Below are 17,448 nucleotides of genomic sequence, written 5' to 3'. Positions count from 1 at the left end.
AAGCTCTGGCCTTGAGACCCCTGCATGGCGGTTCACTTGGAAAGAAGGGAGTCACTGGAGGCCTGGCTGGATGGATCGGGGAGCCCTTGGCCATTTTTAATTTTAGACATAAGAAATGAGGAGAGAGTGGTTATTAGATCTTTGCACTCCCCTCTGCACTTAGCGGCCGAGGTTCTAACGTAGCGAGGGGAGCCGGGTGGGGGAAGCTGAGTTGACCGGCGCACTGGTTGGTGGGAGCAGGCACAGAGAAAGCCCCCCTGCGGCCCCTCTCTGCGGGGCACGGGGACCTGACGCTTCCGTCCCCCTGGCATGCAGCTTCCCCGCCCCCCGACCCCCAGTCGTCTCTACTGTAAACCTCGTGGGAAAGGCGCCGCTGTGGGCTGTGCTCAGGGGTCGGGGTACACAGCGCCCCCACCCCAACTCCTGATGGTGACAGGCTGAGCGTGAGCAAGGAGCACAAAGCCATCCAGGCGGCACTTCTCCACCTGGCTCAAAGTGTCTCAGGGAGCCCGAAATATGACCCAGGGACAGGTGGATGGTGGCCCTTTGCCGCTGATGAGCCAGTGAACTTGTCAAAGCTCGCACGCAGTCTCCCACCCGAGTCTGCTGGTTGTGGCATGGATCCCCGAAGGGGCTCGCTAGGACGCCTTCAAGGGAGGTGGGAACTGGGGGAGTCAGGCTGCTGTGCAGCCCCCAGAGAAAGGGGGGCTGCTCTCGGGGGCCGACACCACTGCCTGCCGGACTCAGGCGCTCTGTACAGGCTTTCGGAGGGAGCGAGCCAACCGCCTCCTCACCTCCTGCAGCGGCTGTGCGGTCGGGCAGAGCGGAGCCTCCTGGGTGGCACGCAGGGGCCCTGGGCAAAGGCGTTTACGCTGCGGGTGCCTGGTGGGGGGCTTCCAGCCCGTCTCCAGGGAGGCGGACAGAGCAGACGTGCCGATTCTGGAGGGGGCCATGAGGCTCCAGTGAGATGCCCCATGGGCTCCAGCACGGGGTCCGCAGAGGCAGCCCTGGCCCGGATGAAACCTGCGTGTGGGTGACCCAGCAACAGCGTCCGCCCATGAGGCAGGGCTGGGCAGCTCTGAGGGCAGGAAGCCGGTTGGCAGCAGGACTTTATCTGCTGAGGCAGGAGCCTTGGGACCCTTCAGCTCCAGACACTGATGCTGTGCCAAGGGCCAGAGCGGGCCTTCCTGGCGCTTTGTGAACGTTGGTTGGATAAAGGTGCTGCCTCTGGGTGGACACAGCCCTGAAGGGAGCACATTTGTGTGAATTAGCAAAAGCCGCCCCTTCCATCTGGCAGGGAGCCCAGGCCAGTACACGGCTTGGCAAGTAGGATCTCAGTCCCACTTGCCCCTCATTGGAGTCTCTTGTGCCATGAAAAACCTACACAAGTGTACACGGCCGCCCTGTTTGCTTCCTCCCGAGAATCTGCCAATACTCATGCACCAGCCTCACTTTCCTTTCGGCACCCCTCCCTGTGTGTCATCAGGGTGGGCTCCAGGTCCCCCAAACGCAGGGGTGATGGGGACCGTGGGTTTCTGCTGCCTGTGGGTCCCTCTTGGGGATCAGACTCTGAAGGGCTCTTCTCTCAGTAACTTAGGGGTGCCGCCAGGCCGGGGGAACTGTCCGCTCACCGTGCCGCTGCCTTTCGACCTCGTCTACACCGACTACCACGGCCTGCAGCAGATGAAGCAGCACATGGGACTCTCCTTCAAGAAGTACCGGTGAGGGGATAGTGGAGGGCAGTGGCACATGCAGCAGCCCCCGACCCGGCCTGAGCCCCACCCCCTCGTGCCCGCTGGTCCCCAGGTGGGAGAATCATGTTGTCCCCGGTCTGCCGTGGAGGGAGGCTCTCCCCGCCCTCGGCCCTCCGCCCTCCCCACCACCTTCCTTCTCCCACCAGCTCTGCCTCCTGGCCAGCTGGGTGACAATTAATAAGCCACAGCGAGTCGCTCCACTACCCCGCTGTGCGTGGCAAGCCAGGGGGCGGGTGTCAGAGATCGCCTAGATGGGGGGTGGGGGAGCAATTGCAGGAAGGAATAGGACAGGTGACCGGGCGTGACCTGTGCTATGTGGGGGCCCAGCACCCCTCCCCCCTCCCTCTCTCCTCCCCCACCCCTCCTGGTCTGGAGGAAGGCCAATACCATCGCTCTGGTCTCTGCAGCCGGCAGATGCAGGGCTTAATTTAGCACAGAGAGCCCTGCTATTTATTACATTTGCTCCAGTCCCATTGACTATCCCACATGATTTTATTAGGGAAAAAAAAGCACCAGGCAGCGTTATTGCTTTTATTATTAATGCATGTTCTCCAGGCACCAGAGCTGCCTCCGCCCGCCCCTTGCCCCTTCTCCGGGGGAATGCTGCCGACCTCAGCAGTCTGTGGACAATTCTGGGTCACCGGGAAGGACTCGGGGTGAGGGAGCTCCTTGTGGGGGGCGTCTGAGTGTCAGCGACTTTCTTCAGGGGCCCACTCCCCGGGGTGTGCCCATCGAGAGCGGCCTCGGATCACACGGAGCCTCTGTCCAGGTGGGAAGTCCACCTGCAGTGGCCACACTTGCAGGGGAGACTTTGAGGCACTGCCTTCCCTGAGGTGGGCCCGCGGCAGTGGCTAGTCCCCCCACCCTGCCCCTCTGCATCTCAGCCCGGGCGGGCCAGGCATGTCGGGGTGTCAGGCCCCTGGGCAGAGGGGCTGTGGACTCAAGCCACTGCCGCTCCCTGCCCAGGAAAGTGCAAATCCTAGAGATGACCCCTGGGGCAGTAGTAGAGACCCCCCCCCCCCAAGGCTCCCTTGAGGCGGGGGTAATAACTGATAATGTCCGAGCTAGTCCACGGTTTAGGTGTATCCATACGGCCATGAGACAGCTAGGCTGTTGTTATCCCCACTTGACAGATGGGGAAGCTGACCCAGAGAAGTTAAGGCATTTGCCTGCAGTCACACAGCCAGGTAGTGTCTGACCCCAACCCTGACCCAGCCAGCGGCCAGTTACAGCACCCCCAGCCTGGCCAGCCCCAGCCCAGCCCAGGGAGATGCTGATAGGGACTGACCCTGGCTCCTGGTCCCCGGGGGGGCCAGGTGCCGAATCCGGGTCATCGATACCTTTGGGACGGAACCTGCATACAACCACGAGGAGTACGCCACGCTGCACGGCTACCGAACCAACTGGGGCTACTGGAACCTCAACCCCAAGCAGTTCATGACCATGTTCCGTGAGTGTCCCAGCTGCTGGAGTGGGCCAGCGGGCGGAGGGGCCTCCCCGTGGTTTGCAGGGTGGCACGGGGGAGGCCGGGCCCCGTCTTCCCTCTCTGTCCTCTCCCGGGCCAGGCGGTGCGGGGCTGGGACCCACCCAGGTGTCCGCCTCCCTGGGAGCCTCGTCCCCTTTCAGCCGCTGTGCAGCCACATCGGGAGGCACCCGCTGGGCCCCCAGCTCAGGAGAAATGCAGCGACCTTCCCATCGTGACCCCAGGAGGGTGTGGCCTTTGCCCTCCAGGAGCACATGTTGCTCTAGAGAGCCACTGAGCACACGGTTCCGGAGCTGAGGATCCCATGGCGTCCCAGAAAGAGAGGCGTCCTAGAGTGGACTGGAGGAGTTCGGCGGGTGGCGGAGGAGCGGGATGGGCGGGCTTTTCTGAGCGGAGGGGACAGATGCAGTGAAGATGGATGTGGAAAGAACCGGAAGCTTCTGGAAATGCAGCCGCTCCGGTGGGCTCCAACACTGGGCATGGTGGGCCGAGCCCCGTGGAGACCCTCGGATGAAAGGCTTCGGGCGAGGAATCCCGTTAGAGCTGAGCTTTAGCCGTTTGTAATGAGACTCTAACACACGCACACTGAGCCCTCCCGAACACATTGAGCCAGGACTGGTTTACCCTTTTCCTGACGCCTCCGGGCCGGTCCCCATCTCGCGCACAGGCCGGCCTCCGGGGACGACAGACATGCTCAGAGCTGTGTCCCCTCGCTAATGGTGCCTTTCCTCCGTGTCGGGGGCCGTCAGCTGTCACTGGCCGTCGCCGTCAGTGCTGCTGCCTCCAGCAGCATCTTCCGCGGCTCGTTTGCAGCTCTGAGGCCTCTGGGTCAGGAAGCCAACAAGCACTCTCGTTGGGACTGTATCTAAATTAAAAGCAAGCCAGGTTTTGAGCAGGGTCCTGAGGGCCTGGCTTTAAGTCAAGCGTCTGATCTTTATTTAGCCTGTCTAATTCATGCAGTTTCGGAGGCTTCAGATCTTCTTTTGACTTGTTCTCCAGGCTCTGTATTAGAGGCATCTGAATACATAAATCATGGCTTGTTTGGATCCCAGAAGGTTAGGATGGTTCCTTGGAGCCCAAATGAGAGGCCCAGAGAGGTAGAGCATCCCATGTGAGGTCACACAGCTCTGTGAGCACCAGATTCCCTCCCCAGGGCCCATTTCAAGGTTGCATGAGGCTTCTCCAAGAGAAGAGTGACTGAACTACAGCTCATCTGATGACGTTGTGCTCCCAGGAGAGCGGCTGGCGTGGGGTGGGGCCCCAGGAGCAGATTTCTGGAGGGAAAGTCCTGAGGGTGGTGGTGATGCGCCAGGCTGTGGAAACAGCTCATGTGATAGCAGAGAGCGGCAGCACGGAGCTGAGAGCCTGGGTAACGAGCTCGCGGGGAAGGGAAGCCTGAGGTCTGAGGCTGCTGAGAGGGACGTGGAGGCTCCGGGAGCAGAGGAACAGGGCCTTTTAGCAAAGGTTCCTAGTTTACATCGGATGCTGTAATTCAAGATTCGCTGTAGATTCTTGAGCTAGAGGATGTCAGGGAGAAAAAGTTTTTTGAGGCACGTTGTTCTGGCAGATTGCAGATGGTCAAAGGGGCAGTGGTAAAGGAGGGGGAAGCAGGAGATGGGTTCGGAGCTTCTGCAATCATCCCCACTGAGAAAATGAGGACTGAATGTGGAGTTCCAAACCTGGCAAACTCCTACTCGTCCTCCAAAACCCCAAGTCAAATGTCTCTTCTTTTTACTGTCGTTTCCACTGATGCCCTCATCTCCTATTCCAGGCAGAATGTATTGCCCCTTCACCTCTATTTTTATAATTCTTAAATCTGTACACTGAAGTGTATTAGACTCACTGACTTATACATTGATTTCCCCCTGATCGATTATGAACCACTCAAGCAGGGGCCACGGACTGATTTATCTTTATCTCCCTGGGGCCTATCGAGGTCCTCAGAAAATGTTAATTGATTGAATAAATTAAAGAAAGAGAGAACGAAAACCAGAGAGGCCTGTGGGTTTTAACGATGTACCACATCCAGGAAGGAATTCCTGGGCAGACCCCTCTCCCATCGAGCGGTGGATTCCCCGGTGAGCTAACTGGGAGGCCAGCCGCCTCTCCTGCTCCTGCCCCCAGGAGCTCTCTGCTTAATGGTCCCTGTGATTTTAATTGGTTGCAATACTTCCCTGGCCCACGCACTGGAGTTCAGCTAATTGCATTCTAACCCTGTCCCTCCTGGTGGACTTGGTGGAATGAGGGATTCTTCAGCTCCGAGGAAATGGTAACTGAGGACACAGGCCTGGGTGGTAGCTGCAGCTGGAGCCAGAGGAGAGGGAGGGAGGATGGGGGCTGGGCAGGCAAACAGGGTCAGGGAGGGTCTAGTCTGCTCTCCTGGGGCCTCTCCCCGGCCTGTGCAGAGCCTCCTGAGACAGGAGAGTTGCCCATGCCCCAACCATCGCAGAGATAATTCCAGGTCTCCAGGGCCCCTCCTTATGCCTCTGAAGCTCTAGAGAAGGGAGGGTTTTTTCTGCAACCAGCAAACGCCCGTCCGTACAGTGGTCGGATTTTCAGACCCAGAATCTGTGAGCTTCCTGGGGCCCTTCCACAGAAAACCATCGCCTCTTCTGAGATGCACCAGATGTCGATTATGGCTTTTTGTGGCTGTTCAGAGTGGGTAGAAATACCACCTTAAATCCACACACTGGATTAAAGTATACATCCCAATTGCACAAATGCTAAAATGTGATAACTGTAGATCTGAAATGAAGAAATAGGGTATTTGGAGGCATGGCTGTCCTGGAAATGCGTGGCTGCCGCCGGCCTGCCTTGCATAGCCTCTCCCACCTGGGCAGGGAGAGCCGAGGTGATGGGGTCAGTAAACCTTCGTATCCAGGTCCTCTCCCTGGGGAGGAGGGGTTGGTGCCTTGCGGGTGGATGGCCCTTGTGCCCGCGCCCCGTCCCACTGCGGCAGGCTGCCAATCAGGGATGGCCCTTGAGCACGCGACGAACGGGGCGCGAGGTCACACGCATCCCCTGGCCCCCGGTTTGGTGGGCTCTGGGGACCCTGAGAAGTCAGAGTGTGACCTGCGCTTTAACAGAGACGTAACCCCTGGACGGGGCACAAGCGGGGGGCAGGCAGGCCCCAGAGAAGGCCTCCGGGAGGGGGTGACCCCTGAGTGGGGCCCTGAAGGCTGAATAGGATTTTCTCATCCGAGAAGAGGGAGGGGCGCTCCGGGCAGAGGGACCAGCAGGGAGAGAAGCCTGAAGGGGTAGGAGGGAAGATGTGTCCATGCATTCAGCCCTCCCAGGTGCCGGGGACACAGATGGGAGCAAACAGAGCTCCTGTGCTCCTGGCTTATATTCTAACAATAAGATGTGAACGAATCAATGTGTGATTTTATGTCTGCTCAGTGAGCAAACAAAAAACAAAGCAGGGGGAGGGGACAGAGGCTGACAGGGTCAGGAAGGACCACTCAGCAGGCCACGTGAGCAAAGGTCTGTGTGGAGAGAGGGAGTGCGCCCCGCTGGGTCTGGGGGCAGATCCTGCGGGTTGTGGTGGGGACTTCGGCCGATGGGGCCGCTGCAGGGTTTTGTGCAGAGAAGGGATCTGATTGGACCTAAATTTGAAAGGATTGCCTGGGAGAAAAGACCACACCAAGAGAAGCACAGAAATGGGGGGCCGCGGTCACAGTGGCCCAGGACAGAGCTGGTGGTGCCGGGCCAGGGCAGCAGTGAAGGGGTGGGGTGAGCAGCCCCACCCGGGGTGGCAGGTCCTGCTGACGGATGCCCTGGAGTGAGAGAGAAGGGGGAGCGGAAGCCGTGGGCCTGAGCAACCGGGGGAGGAGGACTGACGAGAGCAGGGTTCTGGCGGGGTCGCAAGGGCCCCATGCCTCAGTTTCCTCGTCTGAAAACCTGCAAGGAGCACTAAGTGACCTCTCAGGTTTCCTTCTGCTCCAAGGCTTTGTGGCAGTCTCTGGGAGAGGGAGAAGCCCAGGGCCAGGGCGCTGATGGATATCGGCCCCCTCTCCCCACCAGCCCCTCTCCCCATCCCTGCAGAACGGGGACCCCTCCCACGGGGCCGGTCCCGGTAGACCCGGGGCGTGTCCTTGGCTGTCTGCTAACCCCCGTCCTGACCTGTGGTCTGGCTGCAGCTCACACCCCGGACAACTCCTTCATGGGCTTCGTGTCCGAGGAGCTCAACGAGACGGAGAAGCAGCTCGTCAGAGGCGGCAAGGCCAGCAACATGGCCGTGGTGTACGGCAAGGAGGCCAGCATCTGGAAGGTGAGTGTGGCCGCCCGCGGCCCCCAGGGACTCCCACCGCCAGGATCCCGCTCCCTTCTGCCACCCCAGCCTGGACGGTGGGAAACGTCCCCACTAACGGTCAGAAAAGAGGTCCTACGGCCATTGGAAGTCCCCAGGCTGCGGGCTGGTGACTGTCCCCTCCCTGCCCCACTCCGCGACAAACTCAAATGTCCTTTATCGAGGACTGCGACTTAACCCTCCACCCGCTCTAGGACGGATCAGTAAACACTGTAAGCCTGGCGGGGGTGGGGCGGGTTAGGCCAGACTTGGGTTCTGCAGGACGGGAGGCAGTGGGGAAGGCAGGAGAGGCCCAGGGACTGGAGCCCCATCTTCAGGGTGGGGACCCTGGGGGGTGTTGCCTGTGTGGGAGGCTGCCTGCTCGCCGGTCACTGACCTGGTCTCTCTCCTCTTTTCTCTGTGCCCCGCTGGCAACGAGGCAGCTCCAGGTATGGTGACCCTTTGCCGCGTGCTCCCTCCACCTCCTGCTCCCCGCCCCTCTCTGCAGGGTCTCCCCGAGGGTCCTCCCGAGACGGGCTCTCTGGGGTTCGTGGCTCCTGTGGATGGACCGAGGTGGGGAGGAGGGTGATGGGGACAGCGGGGTCCCAGGAAGGCGCTTCTCTGGGGCCCTCTGTGAGCGGAAAGGCAGGCCCAGAGGTCAGGTCCGGCAGGGCATGGGGCAGGGCAGCTCCCAGGATGGGCTGGTGACCTAAGGCAGGTGACACAAGGTAAAGGCTAATAATAAAGATGCTGATCATGGGGACCATGTGGAGCTGCACCTGCACCCTAGGTCGGGCCTGTTTGTTCCATGATGGTCTAATTCAGTGATTCTCGCACTGTATCGCTTAGGGTTAGGCCGAGCTGTCATAGGAAAGCCCCCAGTAATAGTGACTTTCACAAGTGTGTTTTCTTTCCTGACCTCTGTTCGTAAACTCTGGAGGTGTCGGTCCAGGGCTGGTGAGGACCTTCCCGGGGTCTTCTCACCGTGTGGACCCCTGGTTTTGTTTCCACCCCCAGTCTTGCCTCGTGGTTCACTCATGTCTGCACTCCAGCCAGCAAGAAGGAAGGGGCAAGAGGGGCCACACTTAGGGAGGTTTCCTGAGTGTCACATGCTTCGCTTGCCCATGCTGCCCCTTGGCTAGATCCCGGTCCCGTGGCCATGCCCAGTTTCAGGGGATGCTGGAAGCGGCTCTGCCCGAGGCAGCCATGTGCCCAGCTCAGCTCTGGCCTTCTGTGACTGAGGACCGAGGAGACGGGAGATATTTCGAGGTCATTCCGTGGTCTGGGAGGTCATAGCGGTGGCTAATATTGGTTCACCCAGAACTTACTGTGTCCTAGGCTCACATACAGTCTCGCACTTAGCCGTCCCCTGGGAGTCAGGTCCTCCGTGCTGTCATGCCCATTTTACGAGTGAGCAAACCCAGGCACGAGGTTAGAGTGACAGGCTGGGATTCAAACCCACGTCTAACTCCAGAGCCAGGACGCTGGACTCCGACTCTGTCTCGCCTCCCTAGTTATGACGGCTTGGACGGTGGCAGAGAGAAGCTCTGGAGGCAGGACTAAAGGTCCAGGACCTGGGCTGAGATGCCCACCGTGGGGTGTGGCAAGAGGGGCGAGAGGTCATCTTCATATGACACCGTACACGCTGGCTGCCACGGAAGCCCGGGGTGCTGGGAAGGGAGATAGCACAGACTTCGTCTGCTTTTACCAGAAAACACTGGTAAGGAACTGCCCCAAGGGAGGGAGAGGTTATGAAGTCCGGGCAGAGAAGGTTTTATCTCCAGCGCAGGAGCTGCTCTGATAGCCGGGAGCGACGCTGTTTGGCAAAAGACCTCAAAGAAGATGCTTCCAAAAAAAGACATCTTTGCTCTGGTCTGTGTGACGAAAGGAAGTCAGAGGTGGCTGGATGAAGACAAGAATGAGAGCAGCATCCTGGGACAAATGCCATCCAGAGTTCAGGGGACCAGGTGGCGGAGAAGTGGAGGAGGGAGAAGGGAGGATGACGAAAGGTCATCGCATCCTTGTGGGAGCAGCAGGCAGGATCGGCCCGGCTGTCCTGTCGGAGGGCCCTCTTAGCCGAGTCCCTGGAGAGCAGAGCTGGAGCCTGAGGCTCAGATGCTGCTGTTTCATCGGAGCGTCCGGTCCCGGCCAGTGGGAGTCGGGGGCAGAAGAGAGGCAGCTGGTTCAGGCGCAGGGCAAACCCATCCTTGCTGCTGGAGGAAACGTTCCAGGCTTCAGAAGACCCTTCTGGGGGCACCATGGGGGCTTTCGAAACTGCAGGTTGCAACCACTGATAAACTTTGAAATCAGCTTAGAGCTCTCGTTTTTTCTCCTCCGCTTTACTGAGTTATAATTGACAAAAGAAAAATTGTATATACTTAAGGTGTACAATATGATGGCTTGATATACATATATATTGTGAAATGAGGACCACACTCAAGCTAATTAACACATCCATCACCTCACATACTTCTCTCTTTTTTTTTTGGTGCAATGAGAACTCGCAAGATTTACTCTCTTAGCAAATTTCTAATATACAACACAGTATTATTAACTCCAGTCACCGTGCCATAGAGCAGACCCCTGAACTTGTTCGTCCTGTGACTGGAGGCTTGGACCCGTTCACTGACCTCTCCCCGCGTCCCCACCCCAGCCCCTGGTGACCACCGTTCCTCCCTCTGTTTCTATGAGTTCGACTTTTCCTTTCCACATATTAGTGAGATCATCAGTATTTGTCTTTGTCTAACTCAGTCTTCATTAGCCTTTTTAAATGAAATAGAATAACGTAGAAACAGTAGAATAAAAGGGTATTAGAGGGTCTTATATGTATCGAGTAAATTTCTTTTGTGAAACTTTGTTTACGTACATAAATACACACGTGTGTATTCTATATACGATTAGGTGCAACAAAGTTACTGAACAGTATATGGAACATGCGTTTGTGCATTTCTGTGTGTGTTTTAAAGAAAATGTATATATGCTTATAATGCACCAAAGAGCTCAGGGAATTACACAAGAAACTATTAGTAATCGCTGTCAATAGTAGCTGCCTCTGGGAATGGGGTTAGGAAGTGGAGTGGGGGGTTCGGCAACATTTTCTTCACAATTTACATCTTTGATTTGATTTTTTTCTATGAGCATCACTCAGTTTTATCATAAGTAGCCCTGTTACATTTAGTGTGGTTACTGATATATTTGGCCTTGGATCTATTGTCTTATTAGTTGGTTTCTGTTTCTTTTTTTGCCTGTTTCATGTTCTTTTCCCCCTTATTACTGATCTCCTTTTACATTGATATTTTTAAATCCACCCCCTTTAGCTGACTAATTGTACTCTCTCATATTCTTTTAATGGCAACTCTAAAGATTTTAACATGCATCTGTGACTTATCAAAGTCTAATATCAATCAATACTTTTAGGGGCCGGCCCCATGGCCGAGTGGTTAAGTTCCCGCGCTCCACTGCGGCGGCCCAGGGTTTCAAGGGTTCAGATCCTGGGTGCAGATGTGGCACCACTTGTCAGGCCATGCTAAGGCGGCATCCCACATGCCACAACTAGAAGGACCCACAACTAAAATATACAACTATGTACTGAGGGGATTTGGGGAGAGGAAGAAGAAGGAAAAAAAGAAGATTGGCAACACGTTAGCTCAGGTGCCAATCTTTAGGGGAAAAAAAAAAGAAAAACTTTAAAAATACTTAAAAATAAATAAATATGTTTACCTTTTATTGGGTAATAAGAGAACCTTAAAATGCTATAATTTCATCCCCCGCAACCTATTTAATTCTCTTTACATATTTTATTGTTGTCAGTGCTGTTGAATCGATTCCAACTCTTAGCGACGCTGTGGACAGCAGAGCTGAACCCTACCGTCTTTTTGCACCAGCCTCTCACCTTCCGGTGCTGTGTCAGACACTGCTCCCCTGCTATTCACGGGGTTTTCATGGCCGGTGTTTTTGGGTGGCCAGGTCCTTACTGCTATTCTCTCTTAGTCTGGAAGCTCCCCTGAAACCTGTCCACCGTGGTGACCCTGCTGGTATTTGAGAAACCGTTGGCATAGCTTTCAGCATCATAGCAACACGCAGGCCCCACCATGTGACAACTGACAGGCGAGGGGGTGTGGTTCCCTGACCGAGCGAATACGGACCTCGGCGGTGAGAGCGCCGAATCTTAACCACTAGACCACGGGGGCGGCTCTGTGGGCTGTGTTCTGTATCCCACCGTATGTTATTGTTATTGTTTTATACAGTCAGTGTTCATTTCCGTTTACCCACGTTTGTCGTTTTATTGCCCTGTCTTCCTTCTTACATCTCTGAGCCTCCATTTGGGATCATGATCCTCCCACATAAAGAGCAACCTCAGTCTGAGTCCGCTCTGCTTCTGATTTTCTAGAAACGTCTTAGGGGATACGTTCACCGCGAACAGGATTCTAGCTTGGCTTCTGGCTCCTGTCATCTCTGTTGAGAAGTCAGCGTGGTCTGATTGTTCCTTTAAAGGTAGTTTTCATCTCTTCGCCGCCGTAGAGCCTCCCATTTGTTTGGCATTCGGCAGTTTTGCTGTGATTGCCTCAGTGTGGTTTTCTTTTGCTTTATCCTACCTGGAGTTTGTACATCTTTTTGAATCTGTGGTTTGCTCTTCTGCTGGTTTTAGACAACTCTCAGCTCTGATCTCGGAGCACTGCGTCTGTCCAGTCTCTGTCCTTTACTTCCGGGACTCCCTTTGCACATCTCCTAGGGCTTCGCTGTATCCCCTTTGTCTCTTACGTTCTTCTCCGTAATTTCCACACTTTAGTTTCTCTGTGCTTCATTCTGGATATTTCTTTTGTTCTAAATTCACTAAATGAATTCTCTCTTCAGCTATATTCAATCTGCTGTTAAATTCATCCATTTAATTCTTAATGTCAGCCATCCTGTTTTTTATTTCTAGCATTTCCATTTGGTTTCAAATTTTATCTTCTACTTCCCTGACCATACTCAGCATTTTCATCTTAAAGTCTGTGTCTGGTAACTCTAGCATCTAGATCTCCTATGAGTCTGTTTTTATTGTCTGTTTCTCTTGGGTTTTGATCATATAGTCTTGTCTTCTCAAGTACTTGATTTTTTTAAATCAAAAGTATTTACATTTTTTAATTTAAAAATCCACTTTGAACAGTTTTATTGGGTGTAATTGACATACAATGCATTAAACATCTTTAAAATGTATAACTTTATAAGCTTTGACCACGATCAAGATAGTGAACATATCCACCTCCCCTAGATGTTTCCTTTTTCCCTTTGGCATCCCTCCTCCCGTCTCCTCTCCTCCTCATCTCCAGGCAACCCATGATCTGATTTTTGACACTATAGATTTGTTTTCATTTTCTGTAATTTTATATAAATGGAATCATAGGGTATATACTCATTTTTGTCTGGATTTTCTTGCTGAGTATAATTGTTTTGAGATTCATCCATGTTGTTGCATGTTATCAATAGTTCATTCCTTTTCATTGCTGAGTAGTATTCCATTGTCTGGCTCCACCTCACTTTGTTTATCCATCTGCTTGTTAATGGACATTTGGGTTGTTTCTAGCATTTGGCTATTACAAATAAAGGTATTATGAACGTTCAAGTACAAATCTTTGTACAGACATATGTTCTCCTTCCTCCTGGGTAAATACCTAGGAGTGGAATGGCCGGGTCATATTGGAGAACTATGTTTAATGTTTTAAGAAAGGTGGTTGTAACATTTTACAGTCCTACCAGCAATACATGAATGTTCCAGTCCCTTTACAAATTCATCAATAATTGGCATGGTCGGTCTTTTTAATTTTAGCCATTCTAAAAGGTGTGCAATGGTATCTAATTGTGGTTTTAACGTGTGATCCCTTGTAATGACTAACAATGTTGAAGATATTTTTGTGTGCTTATTATCTTCCACATATCTTTTTTGGTGAAGTATCTTTTCAAAAATTTTGCCCATTTTAGAAATTGGTGATTTTCTTATTATTGATTTGTTAGAGTTCTTTACATATTCTGGATGTAAGTTCCTTATCAGATATAAGCATTGCAAATATTTTCTCTCAGTCTGTGGCTTGTCTTTCTCTTAACAGCATCTTTCAAAGAGCAAAAATTCTTAATTTCAATGAAGTCCAATGTTTTGTTTTATGGATTATGCTTTTGATACATCCAAGAAATCTTTGTCTAACCCAAGGCCACAAAGATTTTTCTCCTATGTTTTCTTCTATAAGTTTTACAGTTTTAGGATTTACATTTAAGTCTATGATCCATTCTGAATTAACTTTTATATATGATATGAAGTATGGATTGAACTTCTTTTTCTTTTCTTTCTTTTTTTTTTTTGCATATGAATATCCAGTGTTTCATGATCATTTATTGAAAAGACCATCTTTCCTCCAATGAAATGTCTTTGCACCTGTGTCAAAAGTCAATTGACCGTACATGTGTGGGTCTATTTCTGGACTCTCTGTTCCGTTCTCTTGATCTGTCTGTCTATCTTGCCGCCAGAATCACACTGTCTTGATTCCTGTAGCATTATAATAAGTCTTAAAATCAGGAAATATAAGTATGCCCACTTTCTTCTCTTTTTTCAAAGTTATTTTGTCTGTTCTAGGCCCTTTGAGTTTCCAAACGGGTTTTAAAATTAGTTTGTCAATTTCTACAAAATCCCTGCTGGGGTTTGGTTGGGATTTTATTGGTTCCTTTTCTTATTTTTGGAAGTTCTGGAAAAGGAACATGAAAGATTATAGAAATAATGTGAGGTCAAGGATGACGCTGTCTTCTTCCAGAGAGAATCTGCCTTTATCTTGGCTCGTGGCTGGGCCCTACAATCCACATCACCTCAATCAGTGACCGCGGTTGGACGATTTAAACAGATTCAGGCCTGGAGGGGCTGCCCCGGCTCCGGGCTGCCCTCTCTTCCAGACTGTAGTTCCCCAGAGTTCCGACCCGAAGAGGGGCATTTCCATCGGGGCTCCCCCTCCTAGCAGCCCTGAGCTCTGACTTGTCCTCAGCTCTGTGAGGCCACCAGAAGCCCCGCTCAGTCACCTAGATGCTGCCCTGGCCTCAGCAGGTGGCCCTGGGGGAAGCTGAGCCCAACACCGGCCTCAGCAGCCTCCTTTCCTCCTTCTCTGGACCTTGGCCTCGTCATTCTTCACCCTGGGTTGGCTTTTCAGGGCCTGCGCGGGATTGTTTCCATTTCCCGTGTTCCTGGTGGTTCTCCGAGGCCGGGCCCACCTGCATCGCCTCGCGTGCCATTCCCCGGAGTGGACGGCTCCCACTTACACGGTTTAAGTTTCAAAACGTGAATTGTTAGCAATCATTCTGATGTCCACTGATGGCATCCTGCAAGAGCTGTGTTTGCAGACTAACACTGGGCTGAAGGTCCTTGCTGTCCGACCTCGTGGCTAGCCAGCAGGACGTGGAGAAACGTGGGCTCCTTTTCTCTGACCGGGTGGCCTGCTGGGCACTCGCCCTCCCTGGAAGGAGCCCCCTCTGCTGTCCACCCTTCTCCGTGGTCCCGAAGCTGCTCTCCCCTCAGCTTGCCCCTCCCTCTCTTCTGCCTCGACCCCCCCGGAAGCAAAGCCCAGCAGCAGATCCCGCGCTTTGCCCTGCTGAGGTCCTGCACTGAGCAGCTCCTGCGCGGGGCCCCGGCCCCAGGGTCAGACGGGTGCCCAGGGTGAGGGGCGTCTGCTCCCTGTGCTCTGCCTCCCGTGCTCCCCTTCCCCTGCAGGCTGGAGGGGAAGCAGAGCCTGGATTTGGGACTCTCGGGTCTAGAGGGGCTGAGCCTCTGCTAGTTTGTGGGGGACACTCACAGGTGTCCTCCATGAGGACAAGTGCTCTGTCTTGTCCCTGCTGTGCTCCCAGCACCGAGCTCAGTGCCAGTACATAGCAGGTGCCCAATAAATACGTGCTGCTTGGACAGATGGGTGGATGGATGAGTGGGTGGGTGGGTGGAGGGAGGGAAGCAAGATGGCTAGTTGGAGAGGCAGACGGGTGGATACATGGGTAGACGGAAGGATGGAGGGGAGGGTGGAGGGATGGATAGATGAGGAATGGGTAGGTGGATGGTCCGGGCTCCAGAGAGCTCCACATGTCCCCAGAGCTCCTTGGAGGTCATCAGAGGTTCGGGGAGGCCAAGCAGCTCCACTTGGATCCATTTAAATGTTGTCCTCATGGGGTTCCTTTGGAAAGAAAACAGCTCCGTGGCTAAAAATAGTCCGGAAGCCTCTGGTCTAGTCCAACCTCCACAACTCACAGATTATGAAATGGAGCACCAGAGAGGAGAGGGACCTTCCCAAGGTCACACAGCTGGTTAGCGGCCGACCTAAGCCTGGCGCCGTGTTTTCTGACTTCCAGACCAGGGCTGTCTCTTCGGCTGGCCCTGCCTCCGCAGTAGGCGACGCTCCCATCTCCTCCTCTTTCTCCTCCTCCTCTTTCAGGGGAAGGAGAAGTTCCTGGGCATCCTGAACAAGTACATGGAGATCCATGGCACTGTGTACTACGAGAGCCAGCGGCCCCCCGAGGTCCCGGCCTTCGTGAAGAACCACGGCCTCCTGCCGCAGCCCGAGTTCCAGCAGCTGCTGCGCAAGGCCAAGGTGAGCGCCGCCCCCGTCCTCAGCCCGGTCCCGCCAGGATGCCCCTACATGCCTGCCACGCCTGCCACCATCACTCGTGGCCCTTCCACGTGTGGACACGCCCCAGCATGCCCTGTGGCCCTAAGCCTCATGTCCGGGCCTCCTGGGGGCTGGTCAGAGCCGAGGGCAGAGATGGGGGTGCCCATTGGACAGGGGAGGCCCCGCGGTGAAGGGACCTGGGCAGGGCCAGCAGAGCAAAGCTCGGTGATGAGGAAGAGGAGTCGGGCTGCCCACCTGTCCGCCCTCAGTGCCCGTCCAGCCCAGCAGACTCCTGTGTCAGCCCTAGCTCTCAGAGCCACTGAGGGGGTGGTAGGGCAGGCTGACGGGGGTCCTGGCTGGAGTTCCATCAGGCCATTAGTTCTGACTGATGCTTCTGGAAGGCCCTGAGCTGTATTGCTGGAGCAGCGGCAGGCACAGTGGGCATGACCCTGCTGCTGGGCCCTGAAGTGTCAGCTGAGGCCAGACGGTCTCCAGCCAGCTTTCAGGCCCTCTGCTGATCTCACGATAGCTTCTTTCCTCAGGCTCCTTGGATGTATATGTGTGTGTATGTATGTGTTGGGGGTTGGGGGCAGGGTACCTTTGTGCAGTGAGCAACCCAAACAACCTTATGTGGCAACCCTGGATTCAGAATCATTTAGTGAGCACCTTCCGAGGGCCAGCCCTGTGAGCATTCTTAGCACAAGTTAGGCGCTGAACAAATGTTTTTAGGAAGAGTGAGTAAAGGTCCTTTGAGGTCGGCTGTAGGTGTGGGTCTGAAGCATTCTAGGCTTGAAACCCTCGCTCTTCTCTTTTCCCCTCCAGAATCACAGCCTGTTAGAGCAGGAAGAGCCCGTTGATATCACCTAATCGGACCCCCTCATTTCACAAATGGGGAACCGAGGCCTAGAGAGAGGAGTGCTTGCATGGCACACGGCTGGTCTGGGCTGTCTTTGCTGCCCCAGCTGCCTCCTGTGAATGTCCCACCCCCAGCCTCCCCCCTGGGGCTCCTGGGCCGCTGTGCCTAGCCCTCCCTGACCACTGTGCCACCCGACTTCTTCAGCTCTTCATAGGGTTTGGCTTCCCCTATGAGGGCCCCGCCCCGCTGGAGGCCATCGCCAACGGCTGTGTCTTCCTGCAGTCCCGCTTCAGCCCGCCCCACAGCTCCCTCAACCACGAGTTCTTCCGGGGCAAGCCCACCTCCAGGGAGGTGAGTGGGAAGGCCCTGCCCCACGAGAGGGTGGACGGGCGACCCTGCATTTCCTGGAGGAGGGAGACTGGGGCACAGGGTGAAGGCAGAGATGGGACAGACGGGTG

The 17,448-nt window shown here is 54.5% G+C and overlaps 1 protein-coding gene across 2 annotated transcripts in view; it reads left to right on the top strand.

Annotated features, from left to right (window-relative positions):
• The window catches only part of MGAT5B (alpha-1,6-mannosylglycoprotein 6-beta-N-acetylglucosaminyltransferase B), a 75,780-nt gene that overhangs the window by 48,633 nt on the left and 9,699 nt on the right, over positions 1 to 17,448 (top strand). The window contains exons 9-13 of one of the 2 annotated variants that reach the window (XM_070559899.1): positions 1,590 to 1,721; positions 3,071 to 3,204; positions 7,377 to 7,507; positions 15,961 to 16,116; positions 17,195 to 17,341. In XM_070559899.1, coding sequence (XP_070416000.1) covers positions 1,590 to 1,721; positions 3,071 to 3,204; positions 7,377 to 7,507; positions 15,961 to 16,116; positions 17,195 to 17,341 — 700 coding nt within the window. Of the gene's footprint in view, positions 1 to 1,589; positions 1,722 to 3,070; positions 3,205 to 7,376; positions 7,514 to 15,960; positions 16,117 to 17,194; positions 17,342 to 17,448 lie in introns of both variants that reach the window. The other variant, XM_070559898.1, reaches the window with a different exon arrangement.

Source organism: Equus przewalskii, chromosome 10 (assembly GCF_037783145.1).
Source record: "Equus przewalskii isolate Varuska chromosome 10, EquPr2, whole genome shotgun sequence".
Taxonomy (NCBI): Eukaryota; Metazoa; Chordata; class Mammalia; order Perissodactyla; family Equidae; genus Equus; species Equus przewalskii.
This window is presented reverse-complemented; position numbering and strand designations above follow the sequence as displayed.